The 15,683-nt window shown below is 51.0% G+C and overlaps 1 protein-coding gene across 18 annotated transcripts in view; it reads left to right on the forward strand.

Moving 5' to 3' along the window:
• ATP11A (ATPase phospholipid transporting 11A) overlaps nucleotides 1-15,683 on the forward strand; it is a 184,623-nt gene that overhangs the window by 152,477 nt on the left and 16,463 nt on the right. For 9 of the 18 annotated variants that reach the window (XM_009005295.5, XM_009005346.5, XM_009005394.5 and 6 more), the window contains exons 19-26: nucleotides 938-1,189; nucleotides 3,215-3,389; nucleotides 5,393-5,495; nucleotides 5,708-5,853; nucleotides 7,419-7,478; nucleotides 8,209-8,336; nucleotides 10,430-10,565; nucleotides 11,085-11,108. In XM_009005295.5, the coding sequence (XP_009003543.1) occupies nucleotides 938-1,189; nucleotides 3,215-3,389; nucleotides 5,393-5,495; nucleotides 5,708-5,853; nucleotides 7,419-7,478; nucleotides 8,209-8,336; nucleotides 10,430-10,565; nucleotides 11,085-11,108 (1,024 nt within the window). The remainder of the gene's footprint in view (nucleotides 1-937; nucleotides 1,190-3,214; nucleotides 3,390-5,392; nucleotides 5,496-5,707; nucleotides 5,854-7,418; nucleotides 7,479-8,208; nucleotides 8,337-10,429; nucleotides 10,566-11,084; nucleotides 11,109-15,683) is intronic. The other 9 variants (XM_078333429.1, XM_078333469.1, XM_017970556.4 and 6 more) reach the window with 1 other exon arrangement.

Below are 15,683 nucleotides of genomic sequence, written 5' to 3' on the forward strand. Positions count from 1 at the left end.
CAAAACGAGCTAATGAATATCCCTCAGCACCGTGACTCCAGATCCCATCTTTCCACGGTGGAGACATTGGTGTTGGTGGTTATAATAGTCTTTGTTACCAGTAAATTTTTCATGCCACCAAAGAAATAGCACTGAAAGATAAACCCTCCCAGCAAGGCAGTTTACTTCTCTAGAAGGGTGTGGTGCACGGATGGAGCAATGATGGCCACCGCACACCTGGATGAGCGGGAAGGGGTGCTTATGCCTGACAGTGGGGGGTGTCGTCCCTGCTGCTATGTCGTCCCCTCTTGGCTACGGTTAGACTGCACAAGCTAGACTAATCCTGATTGGCTGTTTTAAAAAGAGCAGGGGTCCGAGCTGGAGTGGCAGGGTGGGTGTTTTGGTGGGAAGGACGGTTACGGGCAGGTCAGAGCAGTTAGCCAGGGGTGATCAGGTGACGGGGAGGAGTCAGGATGGGGGGGGAGGGGAACAGATGTGAACTACTGATAAGAACAAGAACTTAAACTTTAAAATAGAGAATTAAAGAATAAGAGAGCTGAACATACCAACTCTTTGAAGAGAAACATGGGGTTCACTGTAACAGTCTTGCCGACAGTTTCCTGAAACCCTCCCCCAGGTAGCGAGTCCCAGTTAGAGAGAAAACTGCTAGGCTTGTCAGATGCCAATGACATAGGACAGCCCTTTACTTCTCAGATGCTTTATCTATATTCATCCCTCTGATGCTATGAAGTGTTTCCCTGTAAAATGCTGATTCAGACCTTCAAAGGCCGCTTCCTGGTCTGTCTTCATGGTAAGACCACGAGCCACGGCATGGTATGTTTGATGTTGAGGGACTGCGATGTTTTGACAACTTTGCAAGTTTCTGCAGCTCCTTATTAGGATTTCCTGGGTCAGCAGTGAGTTTTCTCTGTGTTTCATTTGGTTTTGCTTCCCTCAGGCTGCAGGAGAAAGCTGCAGACACCATCGAGGCCCTACAGAAGGCTGGGATCAAGGTCTGGGTTCTCACGGGAGACAAGATGGAGACGGCCGCGGCCACGTGCTACGCCTGCAAGCTCTTTCGCAGGAACACGCAGCTGCTGGAGCTCACCACCAAGAGGATCGAGGAGCAGAGTCTGCACGACGTCCTGTTTGAGCTGAGCAAGACGGTCCTTCGCCACAGCGGGAGCCTGACCAGGGACACCTTCTCCGGGTAAGCAGCACGTCCCCGACCCCACCCCACACTCCCGCAGAGGGGCTTCAGAGCCTGTCCTTGTCCCACTCCACAATCCCACAAGAGGGATTTCAGACCCCGTCCCACCCCACACTCCCACAGAGGGGCTTCAGAGCCCATCCCTGTCCCACTCCACACTCCCACAAGAGGGACTTCAGACCCTGTCCCTGTCCCACCCCACACTCCTGCAAGAGGGGCTTCAGACCCTGTCCCCATCCCACCACACACTCCCACAAGAGGGATTTCAGACCCCGTCCCACCCCACACTCCCACAGAGGGGCTTCAGACCCTGTCCCCGTCCCACCCCACACTCCCACAGAGGGGCTTCAGATCCCCTCCCCGTCCTACCCCACACTCCCGCAGAGGGATTTCAGACCCCGTCCCCGTCCCACCCCACACTCCCACAGAGGGGCTTCAGACCCCGTCCCTGTCCCACCCCATACTCCCACAGAGGGGCTTCAGACCCTGTCCCCATTTCACCCCACACTCCCACAGAGGGGCTTCAGACCAAATGGACTTCACCTGCAGGCTGGTGAACCACATTGTCCTTCCTTGGAATTCAGTTCTCCCTGGGGCATTAATGCCAGCTTCTTAGGGGTCAGGTGAATACTGAGAACAAGACAGGCTGTTTTTTCCAGCAATGGTGGTGTGTCTTTTTGCACACATCTATGTGGGTTCAGTTTCAAACTGCTGGGTGACAGAGGCAAAAAGACATGATTGACAGAATATTTTGAGTGGGACAATTCTCATTGTTCTGAGACTTAGGGCCTCTGCTGCAGACCCCTTCAAGCATCAGCTGGAGGAAGTGGGGATATTCATAATCTGCGGTTGTTCATTAAGACAGAGCAGCCGGCCACGGTGGCTCACGCCTATAATCCCAGCACTTTGGGAGGCCAAGGCGGGTGGATCACGAGGTCGAGATCAAGACCATCCTGGTCAACATGGTGAAACCCCGTCTCTACTAAAAATACAAAAAATTAGCTGGGCATGGTGGCGCGTGCCTGTAATCCCAGCTACTCAGGAGGCTGAGGCGGGAGAATTGCCTGAACCCAGGAGGCGGAGGTTGCGGTGAGCCGAGATGAGATCCTGCCATTGCTCTCCAGCCTGGGTGATACATTGTTTCAATGCCATCCTTACTGGTGTTAGACACATTATCTGAGATTAGATTTTATTTAAATCATGTCAGTTTCATTCATGTAGATAAAGCACGAGCAGCCCTCTAATTTACACAAGCTCTAAGTTATTCATAAATAGCACAGACATTTCTCTCTACCTTATCTGCAATCTGCAGAACTCCTTTTAGGGATTAGAGATGTTCCTTTTTTTTTTTTTTTTTTTTGAGATGGAGTCTCACTCTGTTGCCCACGCTGGAGTGCAATGGCTCGATCTTGGCTCACTGCAACTTCCACCTCCCAGGTTCAAACAATTCTCCTGCCTCAGACCCCCGAGTAGCTTGGATTATAAGCGCTCACCACCACACATGGATAATTTTTTTATTTTTAATAGAGACAGGGTTTCATCATGTTGGCCAGGCTGCTCTCGAACTCCTGACCTCAGGTGATCTGCCCGCCTCAGTCTCCCACAGTGCTGGGATTACAAGCGTGAGCCACTGCATCCGGCTCCTTGTCATTGTGAAAGCCAGCAGAGAGGAGCTTATGACCAAGTTCTTTCCAACTTAGGTCATCCAGGCAGAAAGCCGAGGACTTAGCTGTGCAGACAGACTGTGCCCAAGGTTTCCAGTAAAAACTGACCAAGATCTTAGACAGCAAGAGAGATGCCTTTCTGTTGTTTCAGAAGTGCGGGGACTTGGCAAGTCCACAAAGAGAGTATACACTTGCTTTACCTAAAATAAGAATGTTTCCTTAAAATACACTTTTCAGTGTAGTCTAAGGTGCTTAATGCCATGGATTTGTAGCATCTGTAGCTATCCAGAAACATACGGCGTCTTCTAAAATCTCTAGATTTCGTTACTGAGCAACCTTTCTGACTCGAGTGCTCTGACAGACTTTCGGCAGATCTGCAGGACTACGGTTTAATCATCGACGGGGCCGCGCTGTCTCTGATCATGAAGCCTCGACAAGACGGGAGTTCCGGCAACTACAGGGAGCTCTTCCTGGAGATCTGCCGCAGCTGCAGTGCGGTGCTCTGCTGCCGCATGGCGCCCTTGCAGAAGGCCCAGGTCCTGCCCGCCCATCCTCCACAGCCGCTGGTCAGGGCATCCGACACACAGAACCTCCCATTAGGTCTCACCACCTTGGACTGTTGAAAATTCTAGCAGCGTACCACCTGTTAAAAATAGAAGCAATCGTGGTAGAGATTTAAAACTCGGACCTTCTTTTGCTTGTTGGGCCAGCCTCGGTGATTAGTGGGTGTTGAACAGACGTGTGACCGTTCCAGAGGCAGCGGCCAGGACAGCTGCCCTGGCTGACTCCTGGTTTTTGTTTTTGTTTTAAATACCTATCTCAGCCAGTCCTGAGAATGTACACTGAAGGTGTAGGGGAAGAGAGCTGACATTATGAGCACCTGGCGTGCACTCCCGCAGACCTGAATGCATTTAGCCTCAGGGTCACCCTGACAGGCAGTGAAGGCATCCAGCTTATAAATGGGAATAATTTGCCCAAAAGGCTGCAGTCAGGAAATGCCACGAGGATTTAACTTGTCTTGTCCGTCAAACTCTAGACGTCTCACTCTGCTATGTTCTTTGGGAAACACACACCTGAAATTTTTTCTTTAAATACTTTTTTTTTTTTTTTGAGACAGAGTTTCGCTCTTGCTACCCAGGCTGGAGTGCAATGGCGCCATCTCAGCTCACCGCAACCTCCGCCTCCTGGGTTCAAGCAATTCTCCTGCCTCAGCCTCCCAAGTAGCTGGGACTACAGGCACGCGCCACCATGCCCAGCTAACTTTTGTATTTTTAGTAGAGAAGGGGTTTCACCTTGTTGACCCAGATGGTCTCGGTCTCTTGACCTCATGATCCACCCGCCTCGGCCTCCCAAAGTGCTGGGATTACAGGCTTGAGCCACCGCGCCCGGCCCTTTAAATACTTTTAAAAGCACTGTGGAATATACGTGTAAACATGGATGTCTTTCTGATGTCAGGAAGCCTGGAAAAGTTCCAACTTTGTTATACCACATTTTAGATAAATTAGACCAATTTGTCTTGAACTGTTCATGACTAAATTCATAATTGGTCAGAGCACCCAGTGGGTGAGGTAAAATATGTCTCGCACAAATTCTGGAAACCGAAGAGGTCAAAGGTTGAGCGTTTGTGCATGTGGGTGCACTAATCTGTCAGTTTCACCAAATATGCAGAACAGGCCCCTTCTCAGAACGACAAGCTGAGCCCAGACCTTCCATGTGGGGAAGACGGTCCGAAGTCCCCTCTCCCTCACATCTGTAGCAGCACGTGAACCTTATAGGGTTACTTCCCAAATGGAACAGCAGCTAAGGGCTTTCCATTGGCTCTTCATGTATTCCATAGTACTTTTCTAAGTCCTCCCCTGGCTTTTGAAAAGTTTCACACAAATTAAGTTGTGTCTCAGTTTCCCATCTTGAAAGAAGAAGGCACCGCACACATTTCCCCCATCTCTTCATTCTTATATCTTGCACATACATGGAAAGAAAAAACACCATAAAGCAATTGACCAAAAACTTGGAAATCATTTTTACATAAAATTTTTTCATATTTGATTTTGTACATGTTACAAATTTGAAAATTAAAAGAGCATCATTAGGAGTGATTTATTTTTAGAGAGAGATGCTTTATACCAAATAGCTGGAAGTAGCTTGGAATAGTAATGTCTTCTAACAGAATCAAGGTTCACATTTGCCCCTGTATATTTAAATGTATTTTCCCAGTATTTATACATTTTCCATTTATTTAAACAGATGAATGTAAGGTAACCGAGGACCACTTCACGTTTCTCACGTCTCCACACCGGGCTTTGCCTGCCAGCCCTTTCCAGCTCACGCCACTTTAATCATACCTTGTTTTGTTTTGCTTCCAACATGAAACAGGTTTTATCCTATATGGAGAAAACAATGTAGTAAATTAGCTCCAGGTAAACAGATGACTTTTTACTTGGCCAGACTAACTTTACATCTTCGTTATTTCTGCTTAGTGAGTGAATAACCTCTTTGGAAGTGAAACAGACGATTAATTCTGCCTTTCTCTCTTCTGCAGATTGTCAAATTAATCAAATTTTCAAAAGAGCACCCGATCACCTTGGCAATTGGCGACGGTGCGAACGATGTCAGCATGATTCTGGAAGCGCACGTGGGCATAGGTGAGCCTCACCCTTGCTGCTGGCATGTCCCAGTGGCCAGGTCACCCCTCTGCTAGACAAAGGCCCGTGGCAGCACGCAGGTGGTGGTTCAGGACACCCCCATCACCACCCTCCTGTGTGACCAGCAAGGCTCGTTTCGTCGGTTCTCCTGTCGCTGCCCGGGTATGGTGTGCCGAAAGGGTGTCCTCAGCTCCTTCCCCTCCGCCTTCTAGGTGTCATCGGCAAGGAAGGCCGCCAGGCGGCCAGGAACAGTGACTATGCAATTCCGAAGTTTAAGCATTTGAAGAAGATGCTGCTTGTTCACGGGCATTTTTATTACATCAGGATATCTGAGCTCGTGCAGTACTTCTTTTATAAGGTAGGAGATGGCCGTCTGTAGGAGATCTGCTCTCTCAGCAGCAGATCAGGCACAGGGTGGCCCCACCCTTGTTTGAGCCACTTGATGCCCCAAGAGGTCATTGATCTCAAAGTAGAAGCAACTGTCAGGAAGGAGGGGGGAATCTGATTGCAGTCATCCCCCCTCAGCTGTCCCTGTCAGGAAGGAGGGGGGAATCTGATTGCAGTCATCCCCCCTCGGCCATCCCTGTCAGGAAGGAGGGGGGAATCTGATTGCAGTCATCCCCCCTCGGCCATCCCTGTCAGGAAGGAGGGGGGAATCTGATTGCAGTCATCCCCCCTCAGCCGTCCCTGTCAGGAAGAGGGGAAATCTGATTGCAGATATCCGTCCTCAGCCGTCCCTGTCAGGAAGGAGGGGGAAATCTGATTGCAGTCATCCCCCCTCAGCCATCCCTGTCAGGAAGGAGGGGGGAATCTGATTGCAGACATCCCCCCTCACCTGTCCCTGTAAGGAAGGAGAGGGAAATCTGTTGCACTCATGCCCCCTCAGCCGTCCCTGTCAGGAAGGAGGGGGAAATCTGATTGCACTCATCCCCCCTCAGCCGTCCCTGTCAGGAGGGAGTGGGGAATCTGATTGCAGTCATCCCCCCTCAGCCATGGCTTTGCTTTCTGCAGTTTCCATTACCTACAGTCAACCCAAGCCCAAAAATGTCAAACGGAAAATTGCAGAAATAAATAATTCCTAAGTTTTAAATTGCATGCCATTCCAAGCAGCATGATGAAGTGTCCCGCTGTCCCACTCTGTCCTTCCTGGGATGTGGCTCGTTCCTTTGTCCAGCTTGTGACACTGTGTGTACACTACCCGCCCCTTAGTCACTCTGCAGCTGTGTCAGTGACCAGGTTGACAGATCACAAGAAGAAGTAGGGTGAATACAGCACGATAATATATTTTAAGAGGAAGAGGGCAAGACCAAATTCATGTCACTTTTATTATGCTGTGTTGTTATAGTTTTTCTGTGTTGTTGTTACCTTCTTACTGCACCTACTTTATAAGTTAAATGTTATGACGGGTATGTATGTGTCAGAACACACATACCCATCTGCCGTGTAGATAGGGTTCAGGACCATCCGCAGTTTCTGCATCCCCCCGAGGTCTGGGAGTGTGCCTCCGAGGATGAGGAGGGCCTGCTGTGCCCAGGACGAGACCCCTAGTGCTTTCCTTCCTTCTACAGAACTGAGTGTGAAAGCAGGGAGAACCTAGCAGGTGGCACGTCTGAGGCGGGGGTATTTTAGAATTCCTGATCCATGGTGCGGTTCAGTTCTTTGCTGTTTATACTGATACCCGCACTGCCACCTTGTCCTCTGTGAGCTGACAGATTTCCCCTTTATATTATCTGTCCTCAGAGTGGCCAGAACATGGTCGCATGTGCATTTCAGTTGCCCCTGAAATAAGAGGATGCTTTCCAGGGCCCATGAGTGCTGTTCTGCAGAAAGCTGAGCACGCGGGGATCACTCTCCCTCGTGGGCAGGCCGCGTTGGTAGGTGGTGGCCGCGTCTCTGAACTAACCACTATGCCTTGTCTTTCAGAACGTCTGCTTCATCTTCCCCCAGTTTTTATACCAGTTCTTCTGTGGGTTTTCACAGCAGGTCAGTCCTGGGGTCTTCAGGGACAGGCTGTCTCAGCCTTCCTTTCCTTTCCCCAGGGGTGGCTGCCAGGGGGAGGGGAGACTTGGGAATGAGCAGCATTCCAGGATGTCCAGCAGCAGGCAGGGGTGAAGGGCCAGGGAGTTGGCTGGCTCCAGGTCTTCTGAGTCTTGGGCCAGTGATGATGTGGCCTCCCCAGGGCTAGGCCAGGCTTCGTGACACCACTGCAAGGATTAATTCCAGCTCTGAGGTCCTCATGGGCATGGGCCACCCGGCACTGGCATGTTAACGGGTGCAGTGTGCCCATAGGGGAAGAAGACAGTTCCCATCTGGGAGGGGTGAAGCCTCCCCCCAGGCACCTGCTGCAGATGTGTGTCTGCTTGTGGGAAGTGATCGGGACCAGACCCTGAAGGTTGAAGACGGCAATCAGAATCGCTGATGTTTTATATGACTTTCCCTCTTTTTTTTTTTTTGAAGTTTGTGCTGATAGAATGGAATGAGTTAGTGTTAGGCTTTTTGCCAGCTGTGACTTTCATCCTGAAATCACAGTTTATATCACAGACCCTAGTTTATATCATTAAGCTTTGAAAAATGCTCTGGTCTTTCTGTGCATTTCAGATGCATTTTATGCTTGTTTTGTGATTCTTTGCAAATAAATATATTTAATGTAAAGATCCAAAAAGTTTGTAAAAACACACTGAGGTGCCCCTTCCTTGTGACTTTCCTCTTTCAGACTTTGTATGACACCGCGTATCTGACCCTGTACAACATCAGCTTCACCTCCCTCCCCATCCTCCTGTACAGCCTCATGGAGCAGCACGTCGGCATCGACGTGCTCAAGAGAGACCCGACCCTGTACAGGTACCGTCCTCCAGACAGCCTCTCCTGAGAGCAGAGAGAACAGCTAGGCAGCACTCTGGCGGTTCCGTCCAGCAGATGCCTGGCAGACCTCAGTTAGGGCCAGAGACACTTGGCATCTGCTGACACTCTTGCTTGGGCGGGAGCCAGTTTAAACTGGAAGCAACATAGTTCAAACGGAGATTCTTCCAGCCTCGCTGGATGGTTGACGCTACATGTGGAGCGTCTGTGTGGAGCCAGTTTGCACTTCCCTGAGCTTTCTGACGGTCCTGAGGAAGCCAGGGTACAGGTGTCTTCCTTGTTGTGACCCCAGGAAATCTGTGACCTAAGTTATTCTTTAAAACCATGTGTGTTCCCTCCAGTGAGGAAAAAGAAAAACTAACGGCTCTGGCTTCAGTGTGTTTTCTCCCCCAAAAGGTTCTTATTTTTTTAATGGTATGGAAGAGATATTTTTCTGCTCTTCAGAAATGCCCCCCAAGGTCTCTGGCAGATTCTGTATGTTAGTGTTTTCCGTTGTCTTCTAAATTGTTTGAGTCCATTTTTGTCTGCTGTGAAGACACACCCGAGACTGGGTAATTTACGAAGGAAAGAGGTCTAATGAACGGACTCGCAGTTCCACATGGCAGGGGAGACCTCACAATCATGGTGGAAGGCAAAGGAAGAGCAAAGGCACATCTTACATGGCGGCAGGCAAGAGAGCATGTGCAGGGAACTGCCCTTTATGAAACCATCAGATCTTGTGAGACTTAGTCACTATCATGAGAAAAGCACGGGAAAAAAATTGTGATTGCCTTACCTCCCAGAGAATCCTTCCGGCAACACATGGGCATTATGGGAGCTACATTGCAAGATGAGATTTGGGTGGGGACACAGTCAAACCATATAAGTTAAACTTTTATTTTTCAGATAATTTTAGATGCATTTGCAGTTGTAAGAAATAATAGATTCTGTGGGCCCTGATCCTGTGTCCCTTAGTGGTGACATGTGAGAAACTGCAGTCCAGCATCACATCCAGTGATGTTGTATCCTTCACCCCTTCCCCCATTCAGATCACCCAGCTTTGCCTGCACTCATGTGCATGTGTGCACATGACACGTGTGTGTGTCCAGGTCTGTGTAGCCTTCTCATGTGTGCATGTGTATGTGACACGTGTGTGTGTGCAGGTCTGTGCAGACTCCGTGTGCATATGTGTATGTGACGTGTGTGTGTTCAGATCTGTGCAGCCGCCTCACATGTGTACGTGTGTGTACATGACATGTGTGTGTGTTCGGGCCTGCAGTCTCCTCACTTGTACCTGTGTGTGTACATGACACACGTGTGTGTGTTCAGGTCTGTGCAGTCTCCTCACATGTATGTGTACATGACACATGTGTGTTCAGGTCTGTGTAGCCTCTTCACATGGGTGTGTGTGTGTACATGACACTTGTGTGTGTCTTCAGGTCTGTGCAGCCTCGTCATGTATGCTTCCTGCATCCACCACCACAGCCAAGAGCACTCACTCCCCTGCCCAGCATCCATAGGATCCATGCATCAGCCTCACCGCCCTTAGCAGAATATTTGGCCATTCTATTGGATCTTGACAGCTCAGACCCAAAAATCAGTGTAGGTGATTAAGGACTGTGATAAGAAGGCAAACTTCTGAGTTCTTTGTACACACTTCATAGTCGGGAATAAATCTAAGAAAACAGGAGAGCCTGTGCTGTTCTATACATGTAGGAGGGAATCCTGCACATTCTCTCTCTGAACAGGTATAAGGTATCACATCAAGAGTGGTTGCAAGCTCAATGAATGTCAGGTGTGTTTCTTGTGCTCTGTGTTTGTTACTTTCAGAACCAGAAGCATCTCTGCCTGTGACGATCTTGCAGTGAATGAGGGAGAAAATATCCAAATGAAAGTTAGCCAAGGACATGAGTGCCTAGTAGGTTAACTGGTTGTAACGAACATTGTGCATTTGTGGCCAGAGCACAGACTTGATGTTTACTGCCCACGCACATCTTATCACATCGAGACAGCGTCCAGGGGTGGCCACCCAGAGCTCGGGGAGGCGCCGGGCCCGGATTCTCGAGGACACACTCTGCACCTTTGTCCTCACACAGGGACATCGCCAAGAACGCACTGCTGCGCTGGCGCGTGTTCATCTACTGGACGCTCCTGGGACTGTTTGACGCGATGGTGTTCTTCTTTGGTGCTTATTTCATGTTTGAAAACACAACCGTGACGAGCAACGGGCAGGTGAGTACGGAGCTCGGTCGCGCTCACTTAGCTGCTTAGGAATAAACCCTCCCGGGCCCATGTGCTTATTTCCTCAAAGCAATGAATTCAGTGCAGCCCTTGCGACTTTCCGGTGGGGTCAGTCCCCACTTGGGCCTCCCGATGGGGTCAGTCCCCGCCTGGGCATCGCTACGGGTCGCTTACAGATGGCATTACCTGAGGGCTCAGTTTTGCTGTAAGGAAAGGTCCTGCTGAGGTCTTTCAGACTTCGTGTAACTTACAGTTCACCCTCAGCTGATTACCTAGTGGTACAATTATGCCAGGAAGACCTTGCTTTTTTAACGCGGGAGTCAGTTCCATGGGGAGCCCGTGTTAGAGGATTTGCCCGAGTACCGTACGTGAGCCTGTTTCCTTTGCACTGAATCGATGCGTAGTTTCTAACGGACATTCAGCTCTGCCTGTTTGCCTAATCCCTGGGGGTTTGTTTTATTTGTGTCTTGCTTTTTTCTTTTTGCCACCGGCTTCCCTTCCCACCCTCAGATAATGACTACCAGCACGCACATGGTAAGACAGTTCTGGGTTTGTCGTTTTCTGTGTTTTTGGAGTGCGTTACAAAAAAATATTTCTCGAAAATATTTTCACACGTGACTTCTGTGTGCTCTGTTGGTAGAAATGCTGTTAGCCGCTGCTGCCCTCGCACCTGGAGCTCACTCTGTTGGGAGGGTGTGCACATCCTGGGCACGTCCCTGGCCTGTCCCCGCAGTGTCCGTGTCAGGGTTGGCCATTGAGTCCAGGATGTGCTCCGAATTGACTGGATTCACGGGAGCTTCCCTTGGCTTTAAATTAAAGGCAGCACAGGCAGGTGAGGGAGGCCCGCTGGGGACCTGTGCTACCTGAGAGCCACGCCAGGCCCTGAGTAGAGGCCAGAGACCATCCCTGCTTCAACGTCCCAGTGTTAACTAACCGAACAGCAAACACCAGTGCTGACCTCAGAGAAAGTCCCTCTTCAGCAGCCCCTTCGGGGTGGCTCCTAAACAGAACTCCGCTTCGTCTCTTGTTTAGCCTGACCCCTCTCTCCCTGTGTTTGCCCCTCAGACTGCTGGGTTCAAACACAGCAGTCCTGCCGCGTGTCCTGTGCACCATTTACCTGCCCGGCCGCTTTGATTTCTCACTGCTGAACACCACTGTTAATCCTTCCTTATAACTTAAATCAGTTTTTACCAGGTCAATTTTGAGAATCCATTCAAATGTTACTTCATTTTAAAAACTTTACATTTTCTCTTAGTTTATTTTAGTTGAATAATTCCTGAATGCCACCAGGCCGTGAACATAGTCAAATAGAGCTACCTGTTGATTCCTTGGTGTCTTTTATAAGATTTTCCTCTGGGTTGGGCATAGATAAGCATCTTGCATGGATCTTAAAAAGAACTAAGATCTAGTGTCCTGGGCACTGAGATCCCATAGACCTTAAAAAGAACTAAGACCCAGTGTCCTGCCCACGGAGGTGGCCGACTCCTGCCACCTGCCAATAGCAACAACAAGTCCCCTTTGTCCCGTGCTCAATTTCCCAGCTTTCTCTCACAAGCATCATCCTGGGCCTCTACAGCCACCCTTTCAGCTGGACATTCAGATCTTGTGAAAGCCGAGGAAAGAGAGAGTCAGACAGACTCGACACCCTGTGCAGGTTCAGCTCCTGAGGGCAGGGCCTGGTGACACCCAGATGTCCAGCGTGGACCTTCATGGTGTTGCCTGCTGTGTACTCCAGGTGGTTCTGGTTCCGAATTTCAGCGTGAATGTGAAGGTGCCTCCCAAGAGCCCCCGGAGATGGCCCCCCTTCAGGTGTGAGGACACGGCAGCCACTGTCCTAGGAAGGCTGCCCAGCCGTGCTCCTGAACGAGGTGCTGGCAAGGCAGTGCCAGGGGCTTCTCTTGGTCTTCCCAGCAGGGCCTCTGCAATGTCTCCACCTCCTCAGGTCCCTGGAGCCCTGACGTGTCCCAGGCAGCTGCACCTGGTGGTCAGTGGGCACGGTGACTCTGCTGCCCTTCCTGGGACCTGAGGGTTCGCTAGCTCCTGTTTCCCGGGCTCTTCTGGCTGTCCCCTCCAGCCCCCAGCTGCATTCTGGAAGGTACCTTGAGCCCCCACAGAACCCAATTCACCCCCGGGGTGATGTCAGCACCCAGGGAACCTGAGGGCAGTTCTAGTGGCTGACAGCCCTCTTGGTCCTTGGGTAGCAATTGGGGGTTGGGGAGCTCACCCCTGAGAATTTTCCCTTCCAGCCAGGACACTCCTGACGGGGTCACAGTGCAGAGGCCCTCAGGAATTGATCGTTCGTAGGTGAGGACTGCTTTGTTTTAAAGACCTAAATTATTCTATAGGAATGTTTCTAGATCCTGTGTGGCCCTAAAGGAACAATAGAATTATGGACACCTTTTTTGAAAGTTCACCAGTGGAGCGTTTTCTGCACTGATGTCGTAAGCCAGAGTAACTTCTCATTCTTATGCCACAAATGAGCACTAAGACATTACTTAGCAGTAAGCTGCAAAGACAGCAGCTGCATGTTCTTAGGTGAACGTTCAAATGCTTGGAATATGCTTCGATGGACCTGGGAGCAGTGAGAACAGCTGAGACATGAGCGGTCCATGTGTGGGCGGAGGTGGGAGGCGCAGGGATCTGCACAGACAGGACACAGTGGGCGCTGCTGGTGACGGTGACCTTGAGAAGGCGCGAGTCATGCTTGCCACGGGAGATTTTTACACAGAAGTTAAATTGGTCTGGGTCTCAGGGCTTTCTTGAGCAGAAAACTTCCTATAGGAATACTCATCCTCAAAGGAGGGAGGAAGTGGGGGAAAGGGGCTTAGCCTGCAGCAGTGGAGGGTGGCCAGCCCCAGAGGCAGCTCTGCTGAGGGACAGGCTTTCAGCTGCTCAGGTTCTCGGCTGAGAGGTGCCTGTCACGTGAGGATGGTGTCCTACAGAAATCCGAAGCAGGAACCGCATTGGGGATGGTGTTGATGTCACTTAGAAAAAAGGGGTTCCTGTGAACAGCCCTTTGAGAAACAAGATTGGTGTCCCAGGGATGGCTGCCACCCCCAGAATCCAGTTGGAAATAATGACCAGCAATCGTAATAAACTATTAGTCCATTTTCACACAGCTCTAAAAAGCTACCTGAGACTGGGTGATTTATGAAGAAAAGAGGTTTCATTGACCCACAGTTCCGCAGGCTTTACAGGAAACATGGCTGGGGAGGCCTCAGGAGACTTAAAATCATGACGGGAGGCAGGAGGGAAACAAGAACCTTCTTCACAAGGCAGCAGGAGAGAGAGCGCAAAGGAGAAAGCGCGGCACGTTCGCATCCAGAGAAGTCACTCACTGTCCTGAGGTCAGCCGGGGGCGTCCACCCCGTGATCCAGCCACCTCCCACCAGGCCCTCCCTCCAGCACAGGGGGATTACAGTTCCAGATGAGATTTGGGTGACGACAGAGCAAACCACATCACGGCAGTTCACCTGGGGCCCCCACTTCAGGGAGCCAAGGGAATAAGAGGGCTTTCCAGACCTGTGTCTCACAAAAGCTCCAGGGCAAACCAGCTTCCGAAGGACGTGGACACAGGTCAGTGAGGTCAGTGCTTCTCAGGGTCCTGACCGAAATGCCTGGTTCTGGGGCCACGTAGCTGTGCTTTGTATAGAGCTTACAGCTGTGGCCCACGTGCTCTGCAGGGCAGGCATCTGGAGGCCTGATTCCCATCCCAGCTCTGCCATGACCCCCAAACCCAAGGAGCCCCAGCAGGGAGCATAGAGAGGCAGCATCTCAGCCCACAACAGGGAGAGGGGAAAGTGAGGAGGCTGTGTGAGTTGGCTATGGCTGTCCCCTGTGATGCTGTTGGTGACACATGCTGCTTGACAGGGCATCCTCGAGTTCGTGTCTTGCCGCCCTCCTACTGTTTTAGAGTTCTGTGTTGGGATGGCCAAGGCGGGGCCCGGGGGGGATGAGGAGAGCCGGGCAGCATGAGGGGCTTTTCCTCCAGGTCCAGCTGCTGTGCCTGTCTGGGTGCAAAGCTGCCCTCACCATTTAGCCTACAGCATTGGCTTCCAGTGACAGCACAGCAGCCTCTTGCCCTCTAGCACCGTGCTGGCCACACACACTCATAGGCTGCTGCCCAGCCACAACTATTCCTAGAGTCAGGAAGTCTTCTGCCCCAAAAGTGAAGACACGAAGAGAGAGCACTTTTTGGTGAGAGCACAACAGGCCTCTCACCCTGGCTCTGCTGACATTGGGGCTGGATGTTCTTCCTCCTGGGCCACTGTCTTGGGACTCAGCAGCCCCTCACCCCAATCCTAGGCTACCAGACCCTACACCCTAGAAATGTCTCTGCCATGGCCAGGCATCTCCCTGGGTACAAGGCTGCCCCAGCCAAGAACCACAGCGTGCGTAGAGCTGAGCGACACTGGGTCTGTACTTCCAGCCCAGAGAAAGAGGCCCACTTCAGACCACGACGAACAAATGAGGATAAACTCAGGGACGTGTGGATCGGGCCCTAGGAGGCCGGCGTTCACTACAGAATTTCAAACACTGTTTTCTACGATCTGCGAGTAAAACGTGACCCCACGGGCTGTGTTGGAGGACTTAACCTGCACCCTCACCCAGCTGAGTTGGGGCTGTGGTGATAGGGAGACTGTTTTGGTCACAAGTGAATTCTGAAGAAAACCCATTTGTATTACAGCTTTTTAATTCTTTAGAAAATCAAATTCTCTGAGAGGCAGAGTTCGCAGAATCCCACAAACCAGAAATGGCCACAGTGAAGGAAAGCAGTTCTCTGGGATGAAGGTTCCAGTCAGGGGTTTTCCCCAAGGCAGGGGGTCTGGGTAGCAGGCCCTGTTTTTGGCTTGTGCCTCGTGTGCGGTGGAGAGGCATGTGGTCCTTAGGGGTCCACTGTGCCATCCTCACGGACAAGGCATGTGGTCCTCGAAGGTCCACTGTGCCATCCTCACAGGCGGGCATGTGGTCCTCAGGGGTACACTGTGCCATCCTCACGGGCAAGGCATGTGGTCCTCAAAGGTCCACTGTGCCGTCCTCAGAGGTGGGCGTGTGGTCCTCAGGGGTCCACTATGCCATACTCACAGGCGGGCATGTGGTCCTCGGGGT

The sequence above is a fragment of the Callithrix jacchus genome, chromosome 1 (assembly GCF_049354715.1).
Source record: "Callithrix jacchus isolate 240 chromosome 1, calJac240_pri, whole genome shotgun sequence".
Taxonomy (NCBI): Eukaryota; Metazoa; Chordata; class Mammalia; order Primates; family Cebidae; genus Callithrix; species Callithrix jacchus.